This window comes from Saimiri boliviensis, chromosome 5 (genome assembly GCF_048565385.1).
Source record: "Saimiri boliviensis isolate mSaiBol1 chromosome 5, mSaiBol1.pri, whole genome shotgun sequence".
Classification (NCBI taxonomy): domain Eukaryota; kingdom Metazoa; phylum Chordata; class Mammalia; order Primates; family Cebidae; genus Saimiri; species Saimiri boliviensis.
In genome coordinates, this window is record NC_133453.1 from 12092872 (window position 1) to 12118837 (window position 25966).

Genomic DNA, 25966 nt, shown 5'->3' on the forward strand with positions numbered 1-25966 from the left:
ACGTCTGGTAGAATTCGGCTGTAAACCTGTCTGGACCTGGGCTTTTTTTAAGGTGGTAGACTATTAATTGCTGCCTCAACTTCAGCCCTTGTTATTGGTTTGTTCAGGGTTTCAACTTCTTCCTGGTTTAGTCTTGGGAGAGTGCAAGTGTGCAGGAATTTATCTATTTCTTCCAGATTTACTGGTTTGTGTGCATAGAGTTGTTTGTAGTAATCTCTGAGGGTAGTTTGTATTTCTGTGGAATTGGTGATGATGTCCCCTTTATCATTTTTATTGCATCTATTTGATTCTTTTCTCTTTTCTTTTTTATTAGTCTGGCTAGCGATCTATTTATTTTGCTGATCTTTTCAAAAAACCACCTACTGGATTTGTTGACTTTTTGAAGGGTTTTTTTGTGTGTGTGTCTTTAACTCCTTCTGGTCTGCTCTGATTTTAGTTATTTCTTGACTTCCGCTAGCTTTTGAGTTTCTTTAATCTTGCTCCTCTAACTCTTTCAATTATGAAGATAGGGTGTCAATTTTAGATCTTTCCTTGCTCCTCATGTGGGCATTTACTGCTATGAATTTCCCTCTATATACTGCTTTAAATGTGTCCCAGAGATTCTGGTATGTTGTGTCTTCATTCTTGTTGGTTTTGAAGAACATCTTTATTTCTGCCTTCATTTCATTGTTTATCCAGTCGACATTCAGGAGCCAGTTGTTCAGTTTCCATGAAGTTGTGCAGTTCTGAGTTAGTTTCTTAATTCTGAGTTCTAATTTGATTGCACTGTGGTCTGAGAGACTGTTTGTTATGATTTCTGTTCTTTTTCATTTGCTAAGGAGTCATTTACTTCCAATTTTGTGGTCAATTTTAGAGTAAGTGCGATGTGGTGCTGAGAAGAATGTATATTCTGTGGATTTGGGGTGGAGAGTTCTGTTAATGTCTATTAAGTTTGCTTGGTCCAGAACTGCATTCAAATCCTGGATTTCCTGTTAATTTTCTGTCTTGTTGATCTGTCTAATATTGACAGTGGAATGTTAGTCTCCCATTATTTTTGTGTAGGAGTCTAAGTCTCTTTGTGGGTCATTAAGAACTTCCTTTATGTATCTTGTTGTATTGATCTTTTTGCCATTACATAATGTCCTTCTTTGTCTCTTTTGATTTTTGTTGGTTTAAATTCTGTTTTATCAGAGACTAGGATTGCCAACCTTGCTTTTTTTCTCTCTCTCCATTTGCTTGGCAAATCTTCTTCCATCCCTTTATTTTGAGTCTATGTGCGTCTTTGCACATGAGGTGGGTCTCTTGAATACAGCACACCGATGGTTCTTGGCTTTTTATCCAATTTACCAGTTTGTGTCTTTTTACTGGGGCATTTGGTCTGTTTACATTTAATGTTAATATTGTTATGTGTGAATTTGATCCTGCCATTTTGTTACTGGTTTGTTGTTTTGCCCTTTGGTTGGTGTAACTTCTTCATTGCTTCATTGGTCTTTACCATTGGCTTCATTTTTGCAGTGGCTGGTACTGGTTTTTCCTTTCTATGTTTAGTGCTTCCTTCAGGAGATCTTGTAAGTCAGGTCTGGTAGCGACAAAATCTCTCAGCAATTGCTTGTCCATAAAGGATTTTATTTCTCCATCACTTATGAAGCTTAGTTTGGCTGGATATGAAATTCTAGGTTGAAAGTTCTTTTCTTTAAGGTTGTTGAATATTGGCCGCCACTCTCTTCTGGCTTGTAGAGTTTCTGCTGAGAAATCTGCTGTGAGTCTGATGAGCTTCCCTTTGCGGATGACCTCACCTTTCTCTCTGGCTGCCCTTTGTATTTTTTCCTTTGTTTCAACCCTGGTGAATCTGACAATTATATGGCTTGGGGTTGTTCTTCTAGAGGAGTATCATTGTGGTGTTCTCTGTATTTCCTGTATTTGAATGTTGGCCTGCCTTGCTAGGTTGGGGAAGTTCTCCTGGATAATATCCTGAAGAATGTTTTCCAGCTTGGATTCATTCTCCCCGTCATCTTTGGGTACACCGATCAAGCATAGATTAGGTCTTTTCACATAATCCCATATTTCTTGAAGGCTTTGTTCATTTCTTTTCACTCTTTGTTTTCTTTTCTTGCCTTCTCATTTGTTTTCATTGAGTTCATCTTCAATCTCTGATATCCTTTCTTCTGCTTGATCTATTCAGCTATTGAAACTTGTGTATGCTTCTTGAAGTTCTTGCGCTGTATTTTTCAGCTCCATCAAGTCGTTTATGTTCTTCTCTAAGCTGGTTATTCTAGTTCGCATTTCTTCTAATCTTTTTTCAAGGTTTTTGGTTTCTTTGCATTGGGATAGAACATATTCCTTTAACTCAGAGTAGTTTGTTATTACCCATCTTCTGAAGCTTGCTTCTGTTTTTGTAGGAATTTCATTGAATCTGTAGATTGCTTTAGATAAAGTGAACATTTGAACAATATTAACTCTTCCATTCCATGAACACAGGATATCTTTCTATTTATTTTTGTCTTCTTCAATTTTTTTATCAGCATTTTATAGTTTTTAATGTATAGATATTTCCCCTACTTGATTTAATGTATTTCTAAGTATTTTATTTTGTAGTTACTATAAAAGAAACTGTTTACTTCATTTATTTTTAGGTAGTTTGTTGTTAGTATATAGAAATGCTACTGCATTTTGTATGTTGATTTTGTATACTGAAAATTTACTGAATTTATTTATTAATTGTAGCAGTCCTTTTGTGGGGTTTTAAAGAGTGTCTATATATAAGGTCATCAGCAAACAATCTAACTTCTACCTTTCTGATTTGGATGCCTTTTATTTCTTTTTCTTGCCTAACTGCTCTGGATAGTATATTCAGTTCGACGTTGAATAAAAGTGGTAAGAGCAGGCCACTTATTCCTGATCCTAGAGGAAAACCTTTCTACCGTTTACTACTGAGTATGATGTTAGCTTTGGACTTGTCATATATGGCCTTTATTGTGTTGAGATACACTCCTTCTATGCCTAAGAGTTTTTAATCATGAAAGCATGCTAAGTTTGGTCAAATGCTTTTTCTGCATCTATTGAGATGATCATATAGTTTTTGTCTTTCATTCTCTTAAGGTAATGTGCCATATTTATTGATTTACGTATGTTGATCCTTCCTTGCATCCCATGGATAAATCACACTTGATTGTGGTGAATGATTCTGTTAATGTGGTATGAAATTCAGTTTGCTAGTGTTAGGTGTTTCTTTTTAGAATTTTTTGTCTTCTATGTTTATCAGGGACATTGACCTATAATTTTATTTTATTTTTTTATGGTATCCTTGTCTGATTTTGGTGTCAGGATAACACTGGCTTTGTAGTAATAAAATGAATTTAGAAATATTCTCTTTTCTTCCATATTTTAGAAGGATCAGAGGTGGAATGCTGTGGACCAAATTATGCCCCTTTAGAATTGGGCTATATTCTCTATTTTGCAATTTTAATTTTAATTTTTTTTTTTTTTTTTGAGATGGAGTCACTCTGACACCGAGGCTGGAGTGGCATGATCTTAGCTCATTGCAACCTCTGTCTCCCAGATTCAAGTGATTCTCCTGCCTCAGCCTCCCAAGTAGCTGGTATTACAGGTGTCTGCCACCATGCCTGGCTAATTTTTTTGTTGTATTTCTTTTTTAGCAGAGATCGGGTTTTGCCTTTTTGGCCAGGCTGGGTCTCAAACTCTTAACCTCAGGTGATCCACCCACCTCATCCTCCTAAAGTGCTGGGATTACAGGCATGAGACACTGTGCCCAGCCTTTTATTTGTTTCCCATGGAGCTCTAATATCATACTATTCGATTCAGAACAAGGTTCCTGGAGAGGTTCATGTAACTTATTGCCTAAAGTTACATGAATTCTAAGTACCAGGTACAAACCTGGTACTATCTGTCCTGGAATCTAGACCCTTATCTGTTCCACTTGGCCACAGCTTCTAATTCAGTGGTTTAAATCCTGCTGCCACTGTGCTCTTTGGGAAGATTATATAACCTCTCTGGGCCTGCTTCTCCATTGCTGCAAAGAAACTAGAACAACCTCATCACAGCTGGTTATGAGTATTGAAGGAATGCAAGCACGTGGTCAGTTGTCAGTCCATATACCCGACACCTAGCTTGGATCCTGGCACATAGTAGGTGCTCAGTAAAGATTTGTTGAATGAATGAATGAGTGAATAAAATGAGATACAATTCCGTATGTGCCATACAGGTTTATGATAGGGGCTCAATTCTCTTATTTCTTCTTCCTCTTCTGTCTCTTGGCTTCTCCTTGTAGCACATGTATAATATGTAGCTGGCTTGAGGGCAGCAACAATTCAGTTACTCCTGAGTTTTCCATTATATCAGTGCCAAGCCCTGTGCCTTACACATAGTAAGTACACAATGCATGATTAAGTTGAAATTTAACTTCTTTATAAAGATTTATTGATATTTTATAAGAGCCTTCTAATTCCAAGAATAGAATTTTCCCTCAAAGGAGCTATTTCTTTTTCTGAAAAGAATAGCTGTGATACATGTTCAGAAACCACCACTGCCAAAATATTATTAGCACTATGCAAAGCATTTTTCAACTTCAAAGCACTACACTGTTCCTACTAATTGGTGATTTCAGCCTATTTTTAAAAACTCGTCATTTCTGAGGCAACGAGAATGTTGTTGCATGTGTTCCCACCCTGCATTGACTCTTTTGCACACTGACTAAGTGTCAGTGCCTTTGTGTTGTTGGTTTGAAATGGGCCACCTCCTGCTGGAAACAAATCCTGATTGGAATTTTTGTGAGTCCCCAAACCCAGCCTTTTTCACCTCAAGAAGTGAGTGAATTAGCAGATCATGAATGCAGGTTTTAAAAACTGGGTTAGGCTGGGCGTGATGGCTCACGTCTCTAATCCCAGTGCTTTGGGAAGCTGAGGCAGGAGGATCACTTGAGGCTATGAGTTTCAGACCAGTCTTGGCAACATAGTGAAACTCCTCCTCCTCCCCCTCCTCCCCCTCCTTCCCTTTCTCCCCCTTCTCCCCCTCCTCCCTTTCCTCCCCATCCCATCCTGCCCTCTGCCCCTGGTCATGGTGCCGGCCTCTCTCTGCCTTCTTCTGATTCCACACTTGCATTCCAGCCTGGCTTTCTGGTGCATCTCTAGTTTCTATCAGCAGTGCCATCATATCCCTTCACACTCAGGCTGGAAGCTCAGCCATTATGCTCACCGCCCTCATCTCAGTGATCTGTGGAGCACCACCAAGTTTCTTCTATTTATGATGAGTCTCCATCTGCCCTGGCTCTTCCTCTTCCATCACCAATGCCCTGATTCAAGCTGTTGGCATCTGCCACCTGGGTGACTGCATCCTCCCTGCAGGCCATGCTGCCTTGCTCACAGCTGCCAATGTGATATTCATGAAGCCAGGACCTGGCTGACCACAAAGCCCAGCTGGGCCGGGAGGCCACATCGCCCAAGTGCAATGCCTGCTCCCACTACTCATTTATCTTGTGAGCTTGGGGAAGTTACTTAATCTTCCTGGGTTATAGCTGTCTATATGTAAATTGGGCATGAGCATGATGGCATTCAATGTGACAAAATCCATTGATGGTGAAGATTAAATGAGGCGATACATACAGTGTGCTCAGAAAGTGACCTGGCCCATAGTAAGCCCTCAACAAATGTCAGCTGTTGTTATTGTTGTTGTGATTGGAAAGCCCTGCACAGAGCCCAGTCACCGCTTCTTGGGCCAGAGATTTGGCTTCAGCTCTTTCTGCATCTCCTGCTCTGGGGAGCCAAGTTGGAGCAAAGACCACAGGAAAGCCAGGCCTGAGTGGGCCACTTCCTGCGCACTGTGTCTCAGGGCTGGCCTTGGTTGGCCCTCACAGCCTTTTCAAATTAGCTTCATCAAAAGGAAAGAAAGAACACATAAGAGGAAAGAGTAGGGGTGGGGTTGGAGTCTGCAGTCCTGGGATAATTCCAGGCTGAGCCACTCACCAACTCTTCTTAGCTCCTCTGAGCCCAAGTTTTCTTATCTAGGACATGAAATGATGGTCTTGACCTTGTAAAAGAAAGCATGCACACAAGAACACACACAAATGCACCCAACACACATGTGCACTCATACATACACATATGCAACACATGCACACAACACACAAACACACACAAAACACATGTACATACATATACAAATGCAATACACACACAGTGCACACATGCACACAGACATGCATACACAAACATCTATCCCCACACACACTGGCATAGAATCAGTGAGTAACCAAGGGCGCTTCTTCCTAGCCTCTAAACAAACATGAGAAGGACTGGAGCTTTCATTCTTCTGATTTCTTTTCCAAAGGTGTTGCTCACTCCCCATCCCACACCCAGTTTCAACATCCCTTTTGGCATTCCCTCATTTTGTCTAGACCAGAACATCTGCTCTCAGGGAGAAGGGAGGAGAGACCTGAAGTGCTCCTCCAAAATGACAGTGAGTGGGAAAAGGAAGAGACCAATATACAGCACATCTTTGCCATGTCTGTACTCTGTGCAGAAATCTTTGAAGATACCATGTCAGTGATCCCCAACTCTTCGGTGTGTGGATTGGGGGCCCTAGCCCAGCCTTGTTCCCCTGGCACATCAGTGAGGGCAGCTTGGGCACTGCCATGCACATGTGCCTGCCCTGGGACCATTCTCTTGCTCATTTACTCAGTAGGCTGTTTGATGGGAACGTGTCTCATCTCCTCATCTGGAGCCTCAGCTCCCTGAGGCAGGAACTGTTCCTGAACTTCTTTTAGATTCCCCAAATGTGAGTTTTCATTCACAAAAAATTCTTTCTGAAGAGGGAATGAATACCTTCTCTAGAGTTTGATTTACTATAAACTTAGAACTCAACACACACACACACACACACACACACACACACACACACACGGAGACTTTGAGTCAATCCCTAACCTGTGTGTCTAATGGCATAAAATCGTATCTAATGTTTTCTTCCTTTTGATTTCAACTTCTCAGGAGTAACCATCAGGACATACTTAATGAAATAAATGTATTGAATTATCTTCCCCTTTGGAATCACCAGATTAAAAGATATAGCTGGCCTGTATCAATATTGCACTTAAATATTTGAGAGCTAGAGAAATTGAATAAAAGGAATTATATTAGAGAGAGCAATGCATGGTGCTTATACAGTTATCAGTTTACTATATAATGAGTGTTTATAGTGTCTCTGGCTCTGTGCTAGAGGCTGGCATAAAAATAATCAATACCTGCCCTTAAAGAATAGGGAAGTGGTTGTGTAAAAAATGCAGTGACAGTTGCAATAATTGAGCCTAAGAACTCCCCCTCATAAAGAGAAAAAAGCCATGTCGACGGTGCAATCACTAAAGGCTTTTTGATGTCATGTAATATTTGACTCTCACCCATGGGCTTCTGTAATTTGCATTATATGTTTAATTCTCAAATGAATAATATTGATATTTGATGTTAAAAGACTGCTTGCTCCTAATTTTCCAAATAGTGGTTCTCAAACTTTAGCATGTACCTTGTATTAGTATCACCTATAGGACTTCTTAAACCTCAAATTGCCAGGCCCCACCCCCAGAATTTCTGCTGCAATAAGTCTGGGATAATCATGGTCAATTTGCATTTGTAATGAGTTCCCAGGCAGTGATGATGCTGCTGATCTGGGAACCACATTTTGAGAACCACTGCTCGAAATTGCCTGTATAAAAGCTGAGAGATCCAACAATATTGGCATATTGCTTTGCAGTTTTAAAATCCATCAATTCTTCATTCACTCAAAAAATATTGAGCCACCTAAGATGTGGCAAGCATGGTGTAAGCTCTTGTGGATTAAAGGGTACACTCCATAGGTACCTGCTGCCTGGAGTCATTATAATCACTATCTTTCTTTCCTTCATGAGGGTCAAAGTCAACCCCTTGATGAGCTCACTTAGCTGACTGATGCATCACCGCCCCAGACCTTCCTCTCCCCAAGCAACCATCCTCTCCACCGTGCCTCTTGTCTTTTGTTAGATGTGGTTACTTTTTTCCCCAACCTTGAGATTCATTTTTCTAATTCTGCTGAATGTCAGCTTTCTGTCAAGCTTTTTTTTTTTTTTTTTTTTTTTGGTATATTCCCATTTTAATTATATTTTACTGATTGTCTTTCATAGATGGGCTTCATATATCTTCCTTTGCCTTTGGTTTTTAAATCGTGTTTGTCTTGGTCCAGATGTGTTTGTCTTTCTCCTGCCAGCAAATCTTACTAGCTTTTTTTTCTGTGCAATAATTTCTGCCTCCTGACTTTAAAATAGGATGCCTCTGAGACCAAACGTCTTGATGGTGCACTATTTATTCCTACTATTTATTTCTTGCCTCTGTGCTAATATTAGACACTGCATCTCAGCAGCCACAGCTTAGGCCCTGTTACTGGCTGCTCAGATCCCCCCAGGGTGAGAGCTGAGACTGGTGGGTTCTCTTGGTAGCATCAGCTTTCAGTCCAAATCCAACAGCCTCACCTCACTGCACAGGCCAGACTATTAAAAGACCAGGAGTGTTAAAAATAGCTCTCACCACAATTCCCACGATGGGAGCCTTCAGAACAGCTTTCCAAAGAAACAACTAGACTCTGCCTCAGAGAGCCAAAGCAACACAAAAGAATATATATATTTTTAATTTCAGTAGAGAAATCATGAAGTAAACATCATACTCAAAAACAACTGTGCAGGGAAGGAGAATGTTTTAAAAAATACACACAACTGATTGATTGCCTTGTTCTTCCTAGTCTGGCTCATTTAGCAAACTTCGCTTATGACAAGGTACTTTGCCATTGACCTCTGGAAGGTTTTCTTCATTTGAAGGGTACAGGTGGTGTAGATAATGATATATGGGTGGTGGGGGGATTTTTAGGTTGGAAATCAAAAGATACCACTCAGAGGGTATGCTGTTGAGATTCACAGGGACACTTAGCCATTCTTCTCTCTCCAGATTGAATATATTTTAAATTGTATTTTATACTTAAATACGAAATAGCATAAAACCAAACACTCCAAGTCTATATTAGATCAAATGTAATCTGTTAATGCCCACTAATGGATGCATTTCCTTAAAGTGTCTAGTCACCTGCCCTTTGTCTTTTTAAGAATTTGCTCCCTGCAACACTTTAGTTCCTATTTCAGGGACTATATTTCCCCTAACATCATTGCTCATGATCAGACTCTTTAAAAGCATGAAGCCTGACTTAAGAGCTCTCCCAGCTGTGCCATATGTCCTCAGAGGGCATCCTTACCACACATATATCCCGAGTCACGACTTTTCTTCTGTCTTTGCTATGCTACAGTGTTCTTCAAAGGAACAATAAAATCTCTGGAATTTCCTAAAAGGAGAGGTCAGAATTTTCAATAGCTGTCTGTTTTTGAATGAATTATTTTACTTATTCATAGAATCTCTCAATTATAAATTCCTCAGGTTCTTAGGGCTTTGAGTCAATTTATTTTACAATGGCCTTGACTCTGCTAGGAATTATAAATGTTCCTAAGAATGCTGATTTTTAAAAGTGTTCTGAAGGTGCTGTTTCTCTGCTTTGTCAAAGAGCAGCTTCTGCTGAATGGAAGATAAGAGGCTCTGAAACCAAAATGAAGGTTTAGAGTCTGAAGGACTAAGGTTCCATTGACCTAAACCAGGGCTTCCCATCCTTGGTGATCAGGACATTTTGGTCTGGATGATTCTTTGTTGCAGGGGACTGTCTGTGTGTTGTAGAATGTTCAGCAGCATCCCTGGATCTGCCTACTAGATGCCAGTCACACCTTCAGAGGTGTAACAATAAATAGTCTCCTGACATTACCAGTGGCACCTGGGGGAAGAATTACCCCAGTCAAGAACCACTGACCTAAGGAATTAAGTCTGAATATGGGCTTCTGAAAAACAACAAAATGAAGAGCTCTGCTTCAGCCTTGTTGATTTGCTGTATTGCAGAGACCCATGGGAGGTGCTGAATGCTAGCTGGAGAAGTGAGATTGAAGTTCAGAAGAGGGCAGTGCAATGCTCTACTGATCTCAGTCTTCCTGGAAAGGGAGGGGCCCTTTAGCAGGGCAGTTGCTCATTGCAGTGTTTCCAAAGTTAGACGTACAGACCATGAGGGCACCAAGGTGATTTTTGATGGCAGATATTTGAGATAGTGGTGTTTTTACTTTGATAGCTCTGAATTTATTTTGATGTGCATTAGGAAAACGAGCAGCTTGCACATTTTACCCAGGCGATTCTCCACATTATTGCTTAGGGGGAGGCTAAATCTAAGTTGAAAGATAATTGATTTTGGGACCAAAATTTGAAGCAAGTAGATCCACTCCTTCAACAAATAATTGTGCAGGAAATGTTTAAGTTTGGAGGGTCCAGAGATTAATAAGGCAGAGAAAGTCCTGATTCAACAATGGTTGAATTAATTTACACTCCCACCAATGGTGTAAAAGTGTTACTATTTCTCCACATCCTCTCCAACATTTGTTGTCTCCAGATTTTTTAATGATCGCCATTCTAACTGGTCTGAGATGGTATCTCAATGTGGTTTTGATTTGCATTTCTCTAATGACCAGTGAAAATGTGCATTTTTTTTCATATTTGTTGGCCTCATATATGTCTTCTTTTGAAGAGTTTCTGTTCATATCCTTCAGCCACTTTTGGATGAGTTTTTTTCTTGTCAATCTGTTTTAGTTCTTTGTAGATTCTGGATATTAGCCCATTGTGAGATGGGTAGATTGCAAAATGTTTTTTCCATTCTGTTAGGTGCTGGTTCCCTCTAATGATTGTTTCTTTTGCTGTGCAGAAGCTCTGGAGTTTTACTCAATCCCATTTGTCTATTTTGGCTTTTGTTGCCAATGCTTTTGGGGTTTTAGTCATGAATTGTTCTGATTTTATTGGTAACTCCCACTATGGTTGTAGCTATCTTCCTTCCCTCCTTAGTTGGACTTTGCACTTTTTTTTTTTTTTTTTAGCTCTCTTAAGACATTTTCATGTCTCCCCACCTAGTTCTAGAGATGTCTTTTATGCTTTGATGCCCTTGTCTTAGGTTTTCCACTCTGTAATTCATTTCTAACTTCTCTTATCTTTATTTCCTGATTTTACAGATGAAATTCTACTACACTTCCACTAGTCCTCTCCTTTCCACCCCCAAAAGTTTGCTGCTAACTTTCTTCAGTAATTTATCCATTGCAGGACAGTTTTAAATCTGTGTTACACTTCTCTTTGCAGGGCAGGACTATAACTGCTTCTGTTGAATCCTGCATTCCTCTGGTCCTGAGGCCACCACGTGAACACAACACTAATGCCCATGAGCAGGAGCTTGGAGAGATTAGGAATAGAGTGAGGCCTGGATGGCTGCAGCATGGTGGTCGGTGTTAGGAGTGGGCCAAGATAAGGGGGCAGGGACCACACCATGCGGTATCTTGTAGCCCCTGGGTAAAGTGTTTGGGTTTTATTCCAAACCTTTTGGGAAACCACTGGAGGGTTTTAAGTAAAGAGTAATAGAATATGAATTATATCTTTAAAAGTGCTCTCTGGTTATTGCTATGTGGAGAATGGATTGAAAGAAAGCAAGTGTGGCAGTGAAGACAGTGGCTGGGTGACCATTGCTGGAGTCCTGGTGAGCAGCGGTGAGGTCTGGGACTAGGCAATGTGAAAGGTATTATGTGGTTGTGACAGTAACTTGGCAGGTTGTCCCTGAATGCTTGTGGTCTGGCAATGGGGGCATTGAGGGGCTACCACTAGCTAAAGGAAAGAGAGACAATTTCTGATACTTGCCTCCATAGTTAGGTATAGATTTTTATCATTCAGAAGTCAAAATGAGGGAGTTTATTACTGTCGTGCATTTTTAGTCAAATGTCAATGACATTCATGCCTTTTCTGCTTACTTTTGTGCCTTTACATGGGTTTTTCTCCATGTCTTGCCCACCTTCTACTTGGGAGCTTTTAGCATAGATTTCCAAGGCTGAAATGCCCTTTAGTGCTAGAGCAAATTCTCCCATAACACATATAGAATGGCCACCATGTATTACCTTTCATGTCTGCAGCATTTATACTGTCAGTCTTGCTTGAGTATCTTTTACTGAGTCCTCTGGATGTCTGTCATTGCTTTAGTGGCATAAGAAAATGTTATTCACAGTTGGTATGGTTACTTTAGTCCCCAGAGAAGAAATTGACTTTTTAGCAGGATGGAGGAAAGAACCCAGGCAAAACTTTAATGGTATTTTAAATTTAAATTTCTAGTTTTGACTCCTTGATTATGCAATCAAATAAAAAACCAAAATAGACAGGAAAAGTGATTTGTGTAGATCTTAGGTATCCAGTTCAGAGTATTACATGTATGTCAATACAGTGATTTGCCTAACATCTTCCATGAAGTCACTGCTCTCTGAGGATCTAAAGAGCGACTCACTCTTTAGAGTGAGTATTTGAGATTTTCTGAATCCAGCCACAAGATGCTCGTGGCTCCTGTCCTCTGCCTCGTTTCTCCCAGAGCTGTTTTTGGTTGGATAGCAATGCAGCTGCAATAAGAGTAATACAGTTGGTGATGGTACTCTTGGGACTTCCAACTAGTAACTTCCTGGAGGCCAAGAATAATACCTGGTTCTTTTGGTGAGTCTGGTGTGGACGATTGTCAGGTCTTCAGCTCCTGCCGTCATGATTCGTAAATCTAACTTGGGAAACACTGCACTGAGCAACTGTCCTGCTAACGGGCCCCTTTCCAGGCAGACTGTGGTGGGTAGAGAATCATGCTGCCCTCATCTGCTTTGCAGATCCATAGCTGGTTATTGCCAGTAGCACCGATCCACCTGGCAGCTGAGGATGCTCAGTGGTCTTGTAATCCCATGATCTCACCCCTGTCTCCCGACCTCCTCCCACCTCCAACCCATGCTCCTTCTCCGTTAGTGTTCTTCATTTCCAGTAACATTGAACCCATAGACATGTCAATATGCTCAGACTCTATGGGTTTAGAGCATTACACATAATCTTTTTCTCTATGGAGAAAAAGTTGCATGTTTACTATGTTTTCAAAATCTTTACTATAAAGACTTTAAAATTCGGGGGGAAAAAGCAACGATAAAGTGTTGAATATGGACCATTTCTCATTGGAGGGGACTATTGGCATTCTGAATGTGACAACTCTTTTATTAATATATTAGACCATCTCAAGTCCTGCAAGACCTCAGTATCTTTACCCACAAAATGCCATTAAGGTCCCAAAGCTGTTATGAGAATAAAACTGAATTAGTCTCTTTGATTGAAATCTTACCAAACTTGCATACAGTATTGGGACACTTAACAGCATTTAAGATTCACCTTACTTACGAGTTATTAGACCTATAAGAATTAAGTGCATGAGAAGATTTGCACATTATCAGATGGTTGTGGTTCTTAAGAAAATTGTTGATACTACTAAATATAAATAAATATGGTTTAAAGTGTTTAATTAAATTTGTAAATTGAACAAAACATTAATTAAAGAGGACATTAAAAGTGATCTTTAAAAAAAAAAACTCTCCTTTTGCTAGAAATGCATACTCGAATATTTACAGGTGAAATGAAATTTGGTTTAAAATACCCTTATGGGGAACCTAGAAAAATATGAGGAGACTAGATGAAATTAAGCAGGCAAAATGCTAATAACTGCTGGAGCTGGGTGATGGATCCGTGAGGTTTGTAACCTAGTCTCTCTATGTTTAAGTATGTTTTAAATCCTTAAGTAAAAACTACAAAGGAAGTGATTGTTAACCTTTTGTTGAAAGGAGTTTGACGTTTACAGAGTCCTGTATTATTCTGTTTTTTTTTTTTTTTTTTTTTTTTTCTATCTGGTGGGGGCGTGCATCTCTCACATCTGATACCAAATTGGCTGCTGGCTGTGGGTTGGGGTTTTGTGTGATTCTGTGGTCACAATTCTGACACCTTTTCAGGACATGATTCATGATGCCGTTCACATCCTTTAGGCCACACTGCCTTTAAGAAGCTACCGTTTATAATTGGTTATCTTTTTCATAAATGTACTGTACTTTTCTAACCATATTGTAGAATCTTTGAAGGCAAGGATTTGAAAAAATAATTATTGGCACCTCCAGCCTACGCATAACCAAGCACATATAGGCTGTAAGTTACGGATAAATATTTATGGTTTTTGTTATTTTACTTTTTAATTTTGTGGGGGCTTTTTTTGAGATGAAGTCTCACTCTGTTGCCCAGGCTGGGGTACAATGGCATGATCTTGGCTCACTGTAACCTCTGCCTCCTGGGTTCAAATGATTCTTGTGCCTCAACCTCCCCCATAGCTGAGATTTCAGGTATGTGCCACCATACCTGGCTAATTTTTGTATTTTTAGTAGAGATGGGGTTTTGCCATGCTGACCAGGGTGGTCTTGAACTCCTGGCCTAAAGAAATGGGCCTGCTTCAGCTTCCCAAAGTGCTGGGATTACAGGCATGAGCTACTGTACCTGGGCTAAATATTGATGATTTTTGTATCAAGCTCTGTGTCTCTGTGTGTTTTCTTAGGCATTATTTTCTGTTATTTTCCCTTCATACCAAATACCTGTTGTTGATGATGGTGATGCATAGTGCCTTAAGTGTAAATATTGTATGAAAGGGCCTGGACACATGGCTCTGACTCCCTGTATGACTATGTGCAAATTACTTAACCTTCATGATCCTCAGTTTCCTCATTTGTAAAATGGGGTGATTCCCCATGAAATACTATGCAGACTTAAAAAAGAATGCAGTCATGTCCTTTGCAGGCATGTGGATGGAGTTGGAAGCCATTATCCTCAGCAGACTAATGCATGAACAGAAAACCAAATACCACATGTTCTCGCTTTTAAATGGGAGCTGAATGATGAGAACACATGGGCACATGGAGAGGAACAACACACACTGGGGCCTGTTGGGAGTGGGGGTTTGGGGAGGGAGAGCATCAGGAAGAACAGCTAAGGAATGCTAGGCTTAATACCTAGGTGATAGATTGATCTGTGCAGCAAACCACCATGGTACGTGTTTACCTATGTAGCAAACCTGCATATCCTGCACATGTACCCTGGCACTTAAAAGTTGCAGTAAAAAAATAGGGTAGGGGGTCGATCCAAGAATGGCTGAATTGGAACAGCTCTGGAGTGCAGTTCCCAGGGAGAACGCAGAGGGTGAGTGATCACTGCATTTCCAAACGACATTTTACTGCCCACAGACCAGGAGATTCCTGGGCAGAAAAGCACCACGAGTCTCCAGCACAGCTGTTTCGGCTGGTGTAGCAGGTCTCTGCACAAAAACTCACACAAATCTGGGTGGCCATTTCAACTGGTGCCTGGAATGCCTGGGAGACAGAGTCGCCCATTCAGCTGAAAAAAAGGGGGCTGAAACAGGGAGCCAGGTCATCTGGCTTGGCAGGTTCCACTCCCACAAAGACCAGCAATCTGAAATGCTCTGGATAGAGAGTTTCACAGCAAGTGCAGCTAGACCCAGGAAGGTCCAGCTCTGTGGGGCAAAGGGCATCTGCCATTACTGAGGCAGTCCACCACTACCTAGGCAATCCGCCATTACCGAGGCAGTCCACCATTACAGAGGCAATCCACCACTACTGAGGCAATCTGCCATTACCAAGGCAGTCTGCCATTACAGAGACAGTCCACCATTACTGAGGCAGACCACCATTACCAAGGCAGTTCTAACTACATCTCTATAAACAAAACTGCAAGGAAGTTCACACAGCAGCTGGGCAGAGCCCACGGCAGCTCAGCAACACCTCTGCTGGCAGACTGTGACTAGGCTATCTCCTTGCTGGGCAGGGCATCTCTGAAAAAAGGTAGCAGCACATCAGGAACTTATAAATAAAGCCATACCTTCCCAGGACAGAGTACTTGGGGGAAAAAAAGGTGGTTATGAGTTCTGCAGCAGACTTAAATGTACCTGCCCAACAGCTCTGAACAGAACAATGGAGCTCACAGCTCAGTGCTTGAGCTCCTATAAAGGACAGGCTGTCTCCTCAAGCAGCTCCCCGACCCCTGTATATCCAAAGAGACACCTCATAAAGGAGAGCTCAGGCTGACATCTGGTGGGTATCCTTCTGGGACAAAGATAACAGAAAAAGTGGTAGCAACTCTTACTGTTCAGCAGCTGCTGCAGGTGATCCTCAGACAAGTAGGGCCTGGAGTGGACCTCCAGCAGTCCTAAAGCAGAAGGTCCTGTTAGAAGGAAAACTGAAAAACAGAAAGAAATGACTTCATCTTCAGCAAAAAGGATGTCCACTCAGAGACCCCATCCAAAAGTCACCAACTACAAAGACCACAGGTAGATACATTCACAAAGATGGGAAGAAACCAGTGCAAAAAGAACAAAAATATCCAAAACCAGAATGCCTTTCCTCCTCCAAGGGATCACAGCTCCTCACCAGCAAGGGAACAAGGCTCGATGAAGAATGAGTCTGATGAATTGACAGAAACTAGCTTCAGAAAGTGGGTAATAACAAACTTCTCTGAGCTAAAAGAACATGTTCTAACCCAATGCAAAGAAACTAAGAACCTTGAAAAAAGCTTTGATGAAATGCTAACTAGAATAAACAGCTTAGAGAAGAATATAAATGAATTGATGGAGCTGAAAAACACAACACAAGAACTTTGCAAAGCATACAAAAGTTTCAACAGCCAAATTGACTAAGCAGAAGAAAGGATATCAGAGATTGAAGATCAACTCAGTGAAATCAAATGAAAAGGCAAGATTAGAGAAAAAAGTAAAAAGAAATGAACAAAGCCTCCAAGGAATATGGGATTATGTGAAAAGATCTAATCTATGTTTGATAGGTCAACCTGAATGTGACAGAGAGAATGAATCCAAGCTGGAAAACACTCTTAAGGATATTATCCAGGAGAACCTCCCCAACCTAGCAAGGCAGGCCAACATTCAAATACAGGAAATACAGAGAACACCATAAGGATATTCCTCAAGAAGAGCAACCCCAAGACACATAATCATCAGATTCACCAGGGTTGAAATGAAGGAGAAAATGCTAAGGGCAGCTAGAGACAAAGGTTGGGTTACCCACAAAGGGAAGGTCATCAGACTCACAGCAGGTCTCTCAGCAGAAACTCTAAGCCAGAAGAGAGTGGGGGCCAATATTCAACATCCTTAAAGAAAAGAACTTTCAACCTAGAATTTCATATCCAGCCACACTAAGCTTCATAAGCAAAGGGGAAATACAATCCTTTATGAACAAGCAATTGCTCAGAGACTTCATCACCACCAGGCCTGCCTTACAAGAGCTCCTGAAAGAAGCACTAAACATATGAAGGAGCAACCAGTACTAACCACTCCAAAACATACCAAATGGTAAAGACCATTGACACAATGAAGAAACTGCATCAACTAATGGGCAAAACAACCAGCTAGCATCAAAATGGCAGCAAATTCACACATAACAATATTAACCTTAAATGTAAATGGGCTAAATGCCCCAATCAAAGGACACAGACTGGCAAATTGGATGAAAAGTCAAAACTCATTGGTGTGCTGTATCCAGGAAACTCATCTCACATGCAAGGATACACATAGGCTCAAAATAAAGGAATGGAGGAAGATTTACCAAGCAAATGGAGAGCAACAACAACAACAACAACAACAACAACAACAACAACAAAAAGCAGGAGTTGCAATCCTAGTCTCTGATAAAATAGACTTTAAATCAAAAACCATCAAAAGAGACAAAGAAGGCCATTACATAATGGTAAAAGGATCAATGCAACAAGAAGAGCTAATGATCCCAAATATATATGCACCCAACACAGGTGCACCCAGATACATAAAGCAAGTTCTTAATGACCTACAAAGAGACTTAGACACTCCACTTTCAATATTAGACAGATAAACGAGACAGAAAATTTACAAGGATATTAAGGACTTGAACTCAGATCTTGATCAAGCAAAACGAATTGACATTTACAGAACTCTCCACCCCAAATCCACAGAATATACATTCTTCTCAGCACTACATCATATCTACTCTAAATTTGACCACATAATTGGAAGTAAATCACTCCTCAGCAAACGAAAAAGAATGGAAATCATAACAAACAGTCTCTTAGACCACAGTGCAATCAAATTAAAACTCAGGATTAAGAAACTAACTCAAAACTGCACAACTTCGTGGAAACTGAACAACTCATTCTTGAATGTTGACTGGTTAAACAATGAAATGAAGGCAGAAATAAAGATGTTCTTCAAAACCAATGAGAATGAAGACATGATGTACCAGAATCTCTGGGACACATTTAAAGCAGTGTCTAGAGGAAAATTTATAGCAGTAATTGCCCACATGAGGAGCAAGGAAAGATCTAAAATCAGCACCCTATCATCAAAATTGAAAGAGCTAGATGAGCAAGATAAAAAAAAAAAAACTCAAAAGCTAGCAGAATACAAGAAATAGCTAAGATCAGAGCAGGACTAAAGGAGATACAGACACAAAAAAACCTTCAAAAAAATTAATAAATCCAGAAGCTGCCTTTTTGGAAAGATCAACAAAATAGACCACTAGCCGGATTAATGTAAAAGAAAAGAGAGAAGAATCAAACAGATGCAATAAAAAATGATAAAGGGGATATCACGCCAGGTTCCACAGAAATACAAACTACCATCAGAGATTACTACAGACAACTCTATGCACATAAATCAGTAAATCTGGAAGAAAGGGATACATTCCTGGACACTTGCACCCTCCCAAGCCTAAACCAGGAAGAAGCCAAAACCCTGAATATACAAATAACAAGGGCTGAAGTTGAGGCAGCAATTATTAGTCTACCAACCAAAAAAACCCAGGTCCAGATGGATTCACAGCTGAATTCTACCAGACATACAAAGTGGAGCTAGTACCACTCCTTGTGAAACTATTCCAAACAATAAAAAAAAAAGGGGAATCCTTCCCAAATCATTTTATGAGACCAACATCATCCGGATACCAAAACCTGGCAGAGACTCAACAAGAAAAGGAAACTTTGGGCCAATATCCATGATGAACATAGATGCAAAAATCTTCAGTAAAGTACTGACAAGCCAATTGCAACAGCACATAAAAAAGCTCATCCATCACAATCACATAGGCTTCATACCGGGGATGCAAGGCTGGTTCAACATTTTCACCACATAAACAGAGCCAAAGACAGAAACGACATGATTATCTCAACAGATGCAGAGAAGGCCGTGGACAAAATTCAACAGCCCTGTATGTTAAAAACTCTCAATAAACTAGGTATTGATGGAACATATCTCAAAATAATAAAAGCTATTTAGGACAAACCCACAGCCAGTATCGTACTGAATGGGCAAAAACTAGAAGCATTCCCTTTGAAATCTGGCACTAGACAAGGATGCCCTCTCTCACTACTCCTATTTATATAGGATTGGAAGTTCAAGCCAGAGCAATCAGGCAAGAAAAAGAAATAAAGGGTATTCAGTTACAAAAGGAGGAACTCAAATTGTCTCTATTTGCAGATGACGTGATTGTATATTTAGAAGACCCCATTGTCTATGCCCAAAATCTCCTGAATCTGATAAGCAACTTCAGCAAAGTCTCAGGATACAAAATCAATGTTAAGAAATCACAAGCATTCCTTGTACACCAATAATAGACTTAAAGAGAATCAAATCAAGAACCAACTGCCATTCACAATTGCTACAAAGAGAATAAAATACCTAGGAATACAACTAACAAAGAATATAAAGGACTTCTTCAAGGAGAACTACAAACCACTGCTCAAGGAAATAAGAGAGGACACAAACAGATGAAAAAATATTCCATGCTTATGGTTGGAAAGAATCAACATCATGAAAATGGCCATACTGCCCAAAGTAATTTATAGATTCAACACTATCCTCATCAAGCTACCAATGCCCTTCTTCACAGAACTGGAAAAAACCACTTCAAACTTCATATGGAACCGAAAGAGAGCCTGCACAGCCAAGAAAATTCTAAGCAAAAAGAACAAAGTTGGAGGCATCACGCTACCTGACTTCAAACTATACTACAAGGCTACAGTAATCAAAACAGCGTGGTACTGGTACCAAAACAGAAATATAGACCAATGGAACAGAACAGAGGCCTTGGAGGCAGTGCCACACATCTACAACCACCTGATCTTTGACAAACCTGACAAAAACAAGCAGTGGGGAAAGGATTCTCTGTTTAATAAATGGTGTTGGGAAAACTGGCTAGACATGTTCAGAAAGCAGAAACTGGACCCCTTCCTGACACTTTATACTAAAATTAACTCCAGATGGATTAAATACTTAAACATAAGACCTAACACCATAGAAACCCTAAAAGAAAACCTAGGTAAAACCACTCAGGACATAGGCATAGGCAAGGACTTTGTGACTAAAACACCAAAAAAAAAAAAAAAAAAATAGACAAATGGTATCTAATTAAACTCCAGAGCTTCTGCACAGCAAAAGAAACAATCATTAGAGTGAACAGGCAACCAAGAGAAGGGGAAAAAGATTTGCAATCTACCCATTTGACAGAGGGCTAATATCCAGAATCTACCAAGAACTAAGACAGATTTACAAGAAAGAAAAAAAAAAAGAACCCATTCAAAAGTGGGTGAAGGATATGAACAGACACTTTTCAAAAGAAGACATACATGAGGCCAACAAACATATGAAAAAATGCTCATCATCACTGGCCACAGGTGAAATGCAAGTCAAAACCACATTGAGATACTGTTTCACAGCAGTTAGAATGGCGATTATTAAAAAATATGGAGACAACAGGAGAGGATGTGGAGAAATAGGAACACTTTTACACTGTTGGTGGGAGTGTAAATTAGTTCAACCATTGTGGAAGACAGTGTTGTGATTCCTCAAGGACCTAGAAACAGAAATTCCATTTGACTCAGCAATCCCATTACTGGGTATGTATCCAAAGGATTATAAATTGTTCTGTCATAGAGACACATGCACATGTATGTTCATTGTGGCACTGTTTACAATAACAAAGACCTGGAACCAACCCAAATGCCCATTGATGATAGACTGGACAAGGAATATATGGAACATATACACTATGGAATACTATGCAGCCATAAAAAACGATGAGTTTGTGTCCTTTGTAGGGACATGGATGAATCTGGAAACCATCCTCAGCAATCTGACACAAGAACAGAAAATCAAACACCACATGTTCTCACTCATAGGTGGTGTTCAACAATGAGAACATATGAACACAGGGAAGGGAGCATCACACACTGGGGTCTGTTGGGGGAGCTAGGGGAGGGACAGCACTGGGTAGGGAGGTTGGGGAGGCACAGCATTGGGAGAACTGCCAGACGTAGGTAATGTGGATGGAGGCAGCAAACCACATTGCCATGTATGTATCTACACAACAATCCTGCATGTTCTGCACATGTACCCCTGAACCTAAAGTGAAATAAAAAAAAAATATATATATGTAAAAATAGGGTGATTCTAATAACCCTAACCTCATAAGGTTACATGAGTATGGTTCAATTTTGTATTAATGTGTGGATAAATTATTAATGTTAACGTATGAATAAAAATAGGTGATCATTTGTAAGTTTTGGTTATTATTTTTAGCCTAACCATTATTTGCAGCATTTCTCTTAAAAACAATTCACTCTCCCATATTTTGAATTTACAGCTTTTGTTTAACCTGTTCTGAAATTTCGAAATAGCCTTTTGTCCTAGTGTTTGGATTTTTAGTTCATGCTCTTGTCTTACTCTTTTTCTCATACCTTGAATTAGCTAGAATCTCCTAAGCTGCTTGAATGCCTGTGAGTATGATTGCAAATGAATGCTTCCACATTCCCAGTGAGTAATTTACAAACATTTGCAATGAGTAATTTACAATCTGTTTGGCAGGCAATTGAGGCTCAGGTGAATCATCTCTTTTCTAATATCACTAAATTTTTTTTTGTAAATCTGAGATTCAAGCACGAATGGCAGTCTTTCAAAACTGATAATTGAGAAAGACAAGTTTTTATGTAGTTAAAACTATCCTAGAAATAAAGTGTTACAGTATGATCATAATTGTGTGAGAAATATCTGGGACTAAAAATGTTTGGTAGGAACCATCTCTACAGTGTTGATTGTCCTGTCACTCAAATAACATAACCAAGGGTACATTTTTTTCTCTATTTAATGTCTTAAATTTTCGAAACAGAGTGAGCCGGGGTGGTGGCTGATCGTGTGAAAATTCTGAGCTGTGCACCTCTGGGAAATGAAACATTAGTTCAGAAGAAGCCTGTAAACTCTCATACATACACATTTTGTTATTCACCATGAGGTTAGCAAAGCCTAAAGCGGGTATTTCCCGGAGCTCAAGCCAAGGAAAGACCTATGAGAACAAGCGCGAAACAGGCCGGCAGCGGCAGAAGTGGGGAGTGACTATTCGATTTGACTCCAGCTTGAGTAGACTTAGAAGAAGCTTGGATGACGAACCCTACAAGTGTAATGAATGTGAAAAGAGTTTCAGTCAGAGTTCAACTCTTTTTCAGCACCAGAAGATCCATACTGGAAAGAAATCCCATAAATGTGCTGATCGTGGGAAAAGTTTTTTTCAGAGTTCTAATCTCATTCAGCATGGACGGATCCATACCGGGGAAAAGCCCTACAAATGTGATGAGTGTGGAGAAAGCTTTAAACAGAGCTCAAATCTCATTCAGCACCAGAGAATTCATACTGGAGAAAAACCGTATCAGTGTGATGAGTGTGGCCGGTGTTTCAGCCAGAGCTCCTACCTTATTCAACATCAGAGAACCCACGCGGGGGAGAAACCCTACCAGTGCAGTGAATGTGGCAAATGTTTCAGTCAGAGCTCTCATCTGAGGCAGCACATGAACGTACATAAAGAAGAGAAGCTTCGTAAAACCAGGGGCAAAAATATCAGGCTGAAGACTCACTTATCCTCTCGGAAAGCTGGTACAGAACGGAAGTCTGTGGCTGGTCTTCGTTAAGTAAAGGGCTTTTTGACAGCTTTTTGAGCCCTCTTAAGAAAAAGTAAAAAATGAAAGGAATCTTTTTTTAGAAATAGAGATGCTTTATAGTAGATCACTTAAATACTGGATCTTTGCTAGTGTGAAAACATTGGGAATTTAATGACATTATTGGGCTGAAAGAAATTACATGAATCTAGCTACCCTCATTTCTTTTTTATGTGACGTGGAGCAGAAAGAACTGAAAACACGTTTGGAGGGAGTATGACATCCTTGACCTCATTTGAAATTACTTCCGTTTTCAAATGCCATCATATTTTGCAGATATATTTTGATAAAAATCATCATGTTTTGAGGATATATTTGTGAATGCAGGCATGCCAGTGATTACTCAGTTTTAGGACTTTCTGTGGAAGAAATAAAAGGGAGAAGAAATTAGTTCCACTAGTTTTGAAGTTCTGCAACAGATGAGATTTTGTTTGTAAGGTTTTGTAGTATATTAACCATTGGTTTATAAGTATGACTCAAGATTCAACATATTAAAATGTATTCAAGCTCACAGATTTTTAATAAGTTAGGCCCATCTATATTAGTTATTGTTTATTTCTTCCCTTCTCCTTGTGGACAATTGTTAATTAAAGGAGTAAGAATTTCCCTGTTGGTATTTTTTTTTTTAAACAAAATTTTTAGTAAGAGATACTGTAGAATCCAAATGAGAACTGAATTGGACCTCAAGCCTCCAATTCCTACTAATACTATTCTTTGTGATGGTAACTGCTGTGTCATTTGTTTTCCACAAGTTGGAATGGATTCATGTCGATCCATCCCCTTGCTCTTGACCTCTTCTGGCATTCTCTTGTACTCTGACAGACTGAGCTAGCCTTTTGGATCTACAAGAGTAAACAAAACTATTTCACCAAGAAAAATCTCAGCTTGATTACTGCTAATTAAAAATCTACGATTTACACACCTCCCTGCCTTCAAGACTGTGAGATTAGATAGCCCTGCTTAAATGCTTGTCAACAACAAAAGTCATGTAATGTGTCAGTGCATTGTAGCTCCTTTGAAATTTAACTCTTTCTCTGTTACATGAATTGTTTTAAGGAGTCCGGCAAACATGTTTCTTCACTTCCATCAGAATGGTACCAAGTGTCAGACTCTGATGAGCCTCCAGCTCAGGTTTTTAATTTCTATTGAATGCTAACATTTTTCTGATTTTTTGGTATCTTTTATAATCATATCAGTTTCTGCTGTATTAATGACAATTATTCATAAAAATAAAAGATGAAATATTTTATATACTAAAAAAAAATTTTTCGAAACTTTCTATACAATTTTCCAGTTTAAAATGAGAAATATATTATCATTTTATTTTTTAAACTTTTCTCTCCAGGGGCTTTGTTTTCAAAATTAATAATCAAAATTCTGGAATTTATAGCTTTTTGACTGCACAGTTGTTCAATAGATTTACAGCCTTATTTCCTCACCACATGTGTGTAGTTATGTTAAAATCCAGCAAAATCACCATGAGAGTCTTGCTTCACAGAGAATTTAGTTGGATTTGTGAATTAAATAAGTTTAATAAAAATATACTAATGTGCTTAGCATTCTGTGTGCCTCAATCTCTTTATCTTTAAAGTGTGGGGAGGGGGCGCAGAATTAACACAGGTGGGTTATTCTAGTTCTAAGATGTTATATATTAAAATTGTTAATACCTAGATATTTTCCTAATGCTTTTTATGTAAGTACTGTGATGGCCCAGGGAATGTGGTCATTATCTCAATTAGATCAAGCTAAACACTGTATATTACGGAGTCAGAAGGAAGCTATCAACAGGGACAGTGATACTCAGTCTCAGCTTCTGAAGGTTCTGACTCGTATTTCAAGATGAAACACAGACGTAATGCTGAAGAAATGTAGTCTTCTTGCAATACAGATTTATGCAGAGTAAACGATTTTTGAACAATGATTCTAAACTGTTATGATTATTTTTAAACTACCGTAGTTTGTAAAAATAAATGAGATCCAGCAGCAGCCTAGCTGAAGGCTGCCACTGCCTTCATCGGGCAGGTACCAGTTGAGTCTATCAGTTCCTAGAGTGGCTCAGGGTGGGTTCGAAATAGCTTATTTGATAAAATACACATTTTGTTTTATTCAGGTTACACTGGAGAGCTTTGCCAGTCCAAGATTGATTACTGCGTCCTAGACCCGTGCAAAAATGGAGCAACGTGCATTTCCAGCCTCAGTGGATTCACATGCCAGTGTCCTGAAGGTAATTAGTATTTATTACTCCGGAAAGAACTTTTGTTTTCCATTTTAAATCATAAGCTGATTTGATCAGCTTTATACTTTGTTTCTGCAAAACTCTACACAAGAGAACTTCCTTTTTTGTTTGATTTATAAAACAAACATAGCTGATAGCCCCCTTTTTAGCTCTATGCTAGCATAGCTTGAAAATTATTTGACTGTTAGACATAATCTAGGACTTTCTGTGATTTTATTTATACATTAAAATGAATAGCTATAATAAAATGAGATCTCTTTCTAATGGTGACAGTGAAGGTTTGTATTTTGTTTGGTTTTTGATATGAGTTTACATTTAAAAATTCAACGTAAAGTTTACTTCTGTTTTTAAATCAACTTTATAATGTCTTAGAAAATTCAAGTCACCTGGAAAGCCACATCTTTAGGCTGCTTTTATTTTCAAAAGCAGTTTTACAGCTGGCATAGTTTTACCTGAAGAAGCAGGCAGATAATCACAGCTATCCAACTGGTGTTCATGAAATTATTTTGTAATTTGAGGAGATTTTGTTCTCATTTCTGCTTGCAGGGATGTCATGGAAGGGATTACTTTAAATCGTTAATGTCGTAAACATAACATGACATTAGATTATTTTTTAGAACCAGCATTTAAGCTTCTGATCCACAGAAGTTACATTGATAACTACATAGAGTGACATCCTTTGCAGAGATTAGATGTAGGGCCGGAGTGCCTACGGAAACATCTCTGTGTTCACAATTACCCTAGACTA

The 25966-nt window shown here is 39.5% G+C and overlaps 2 protein-coding genes and 1 long non-coding RNA gene across 4 annotated transcripts in view; 2 read left to right on the forward strand and 1 right to left on the reverse strand.

Moving 5' to 3' along the window:
• The window catches only part of DNER (delta/notch like EGF repeat containing), a 376416-nt gene that overhangs the window by 224494 nt on the left and 125956 nt on the right, over positions 1-25966 (forward strand). For both annotated transcript variants that reach the window (XM_039470096.2, XM_039470097.2), the window contains exon 7: positions 25093-25206. In XM_039470096.2, coding sequence (XP_039326030.1) covers positions 25093-25206 — 114 coding nt within the window. The remainder of the gene's footprint in view (positions 1-25092; positions 25207-25966) is intronic.
• The window catches only part of LOC141584531 (uncharacterized), a 274056-nt gene that overhangs the window by 81456 nt on the left and 166634 nt on the right, over positions 1-25966 (reverse strand). The window lies entirely within an intron of this gene.
• Positions 22008-24266, forward strand: LOC101031447 (uncharacterized). The gene has a single exon (XM_003925450.4). It carries the CDS (start codon positions 22281-22283, stop codon positions 22953-22955), a length of 675 nt encoding a protein of 224 aa, XP_003925499.1. The 5' UTR covers positions 22008-22280; the 3' UTR covers positions 22956-24266.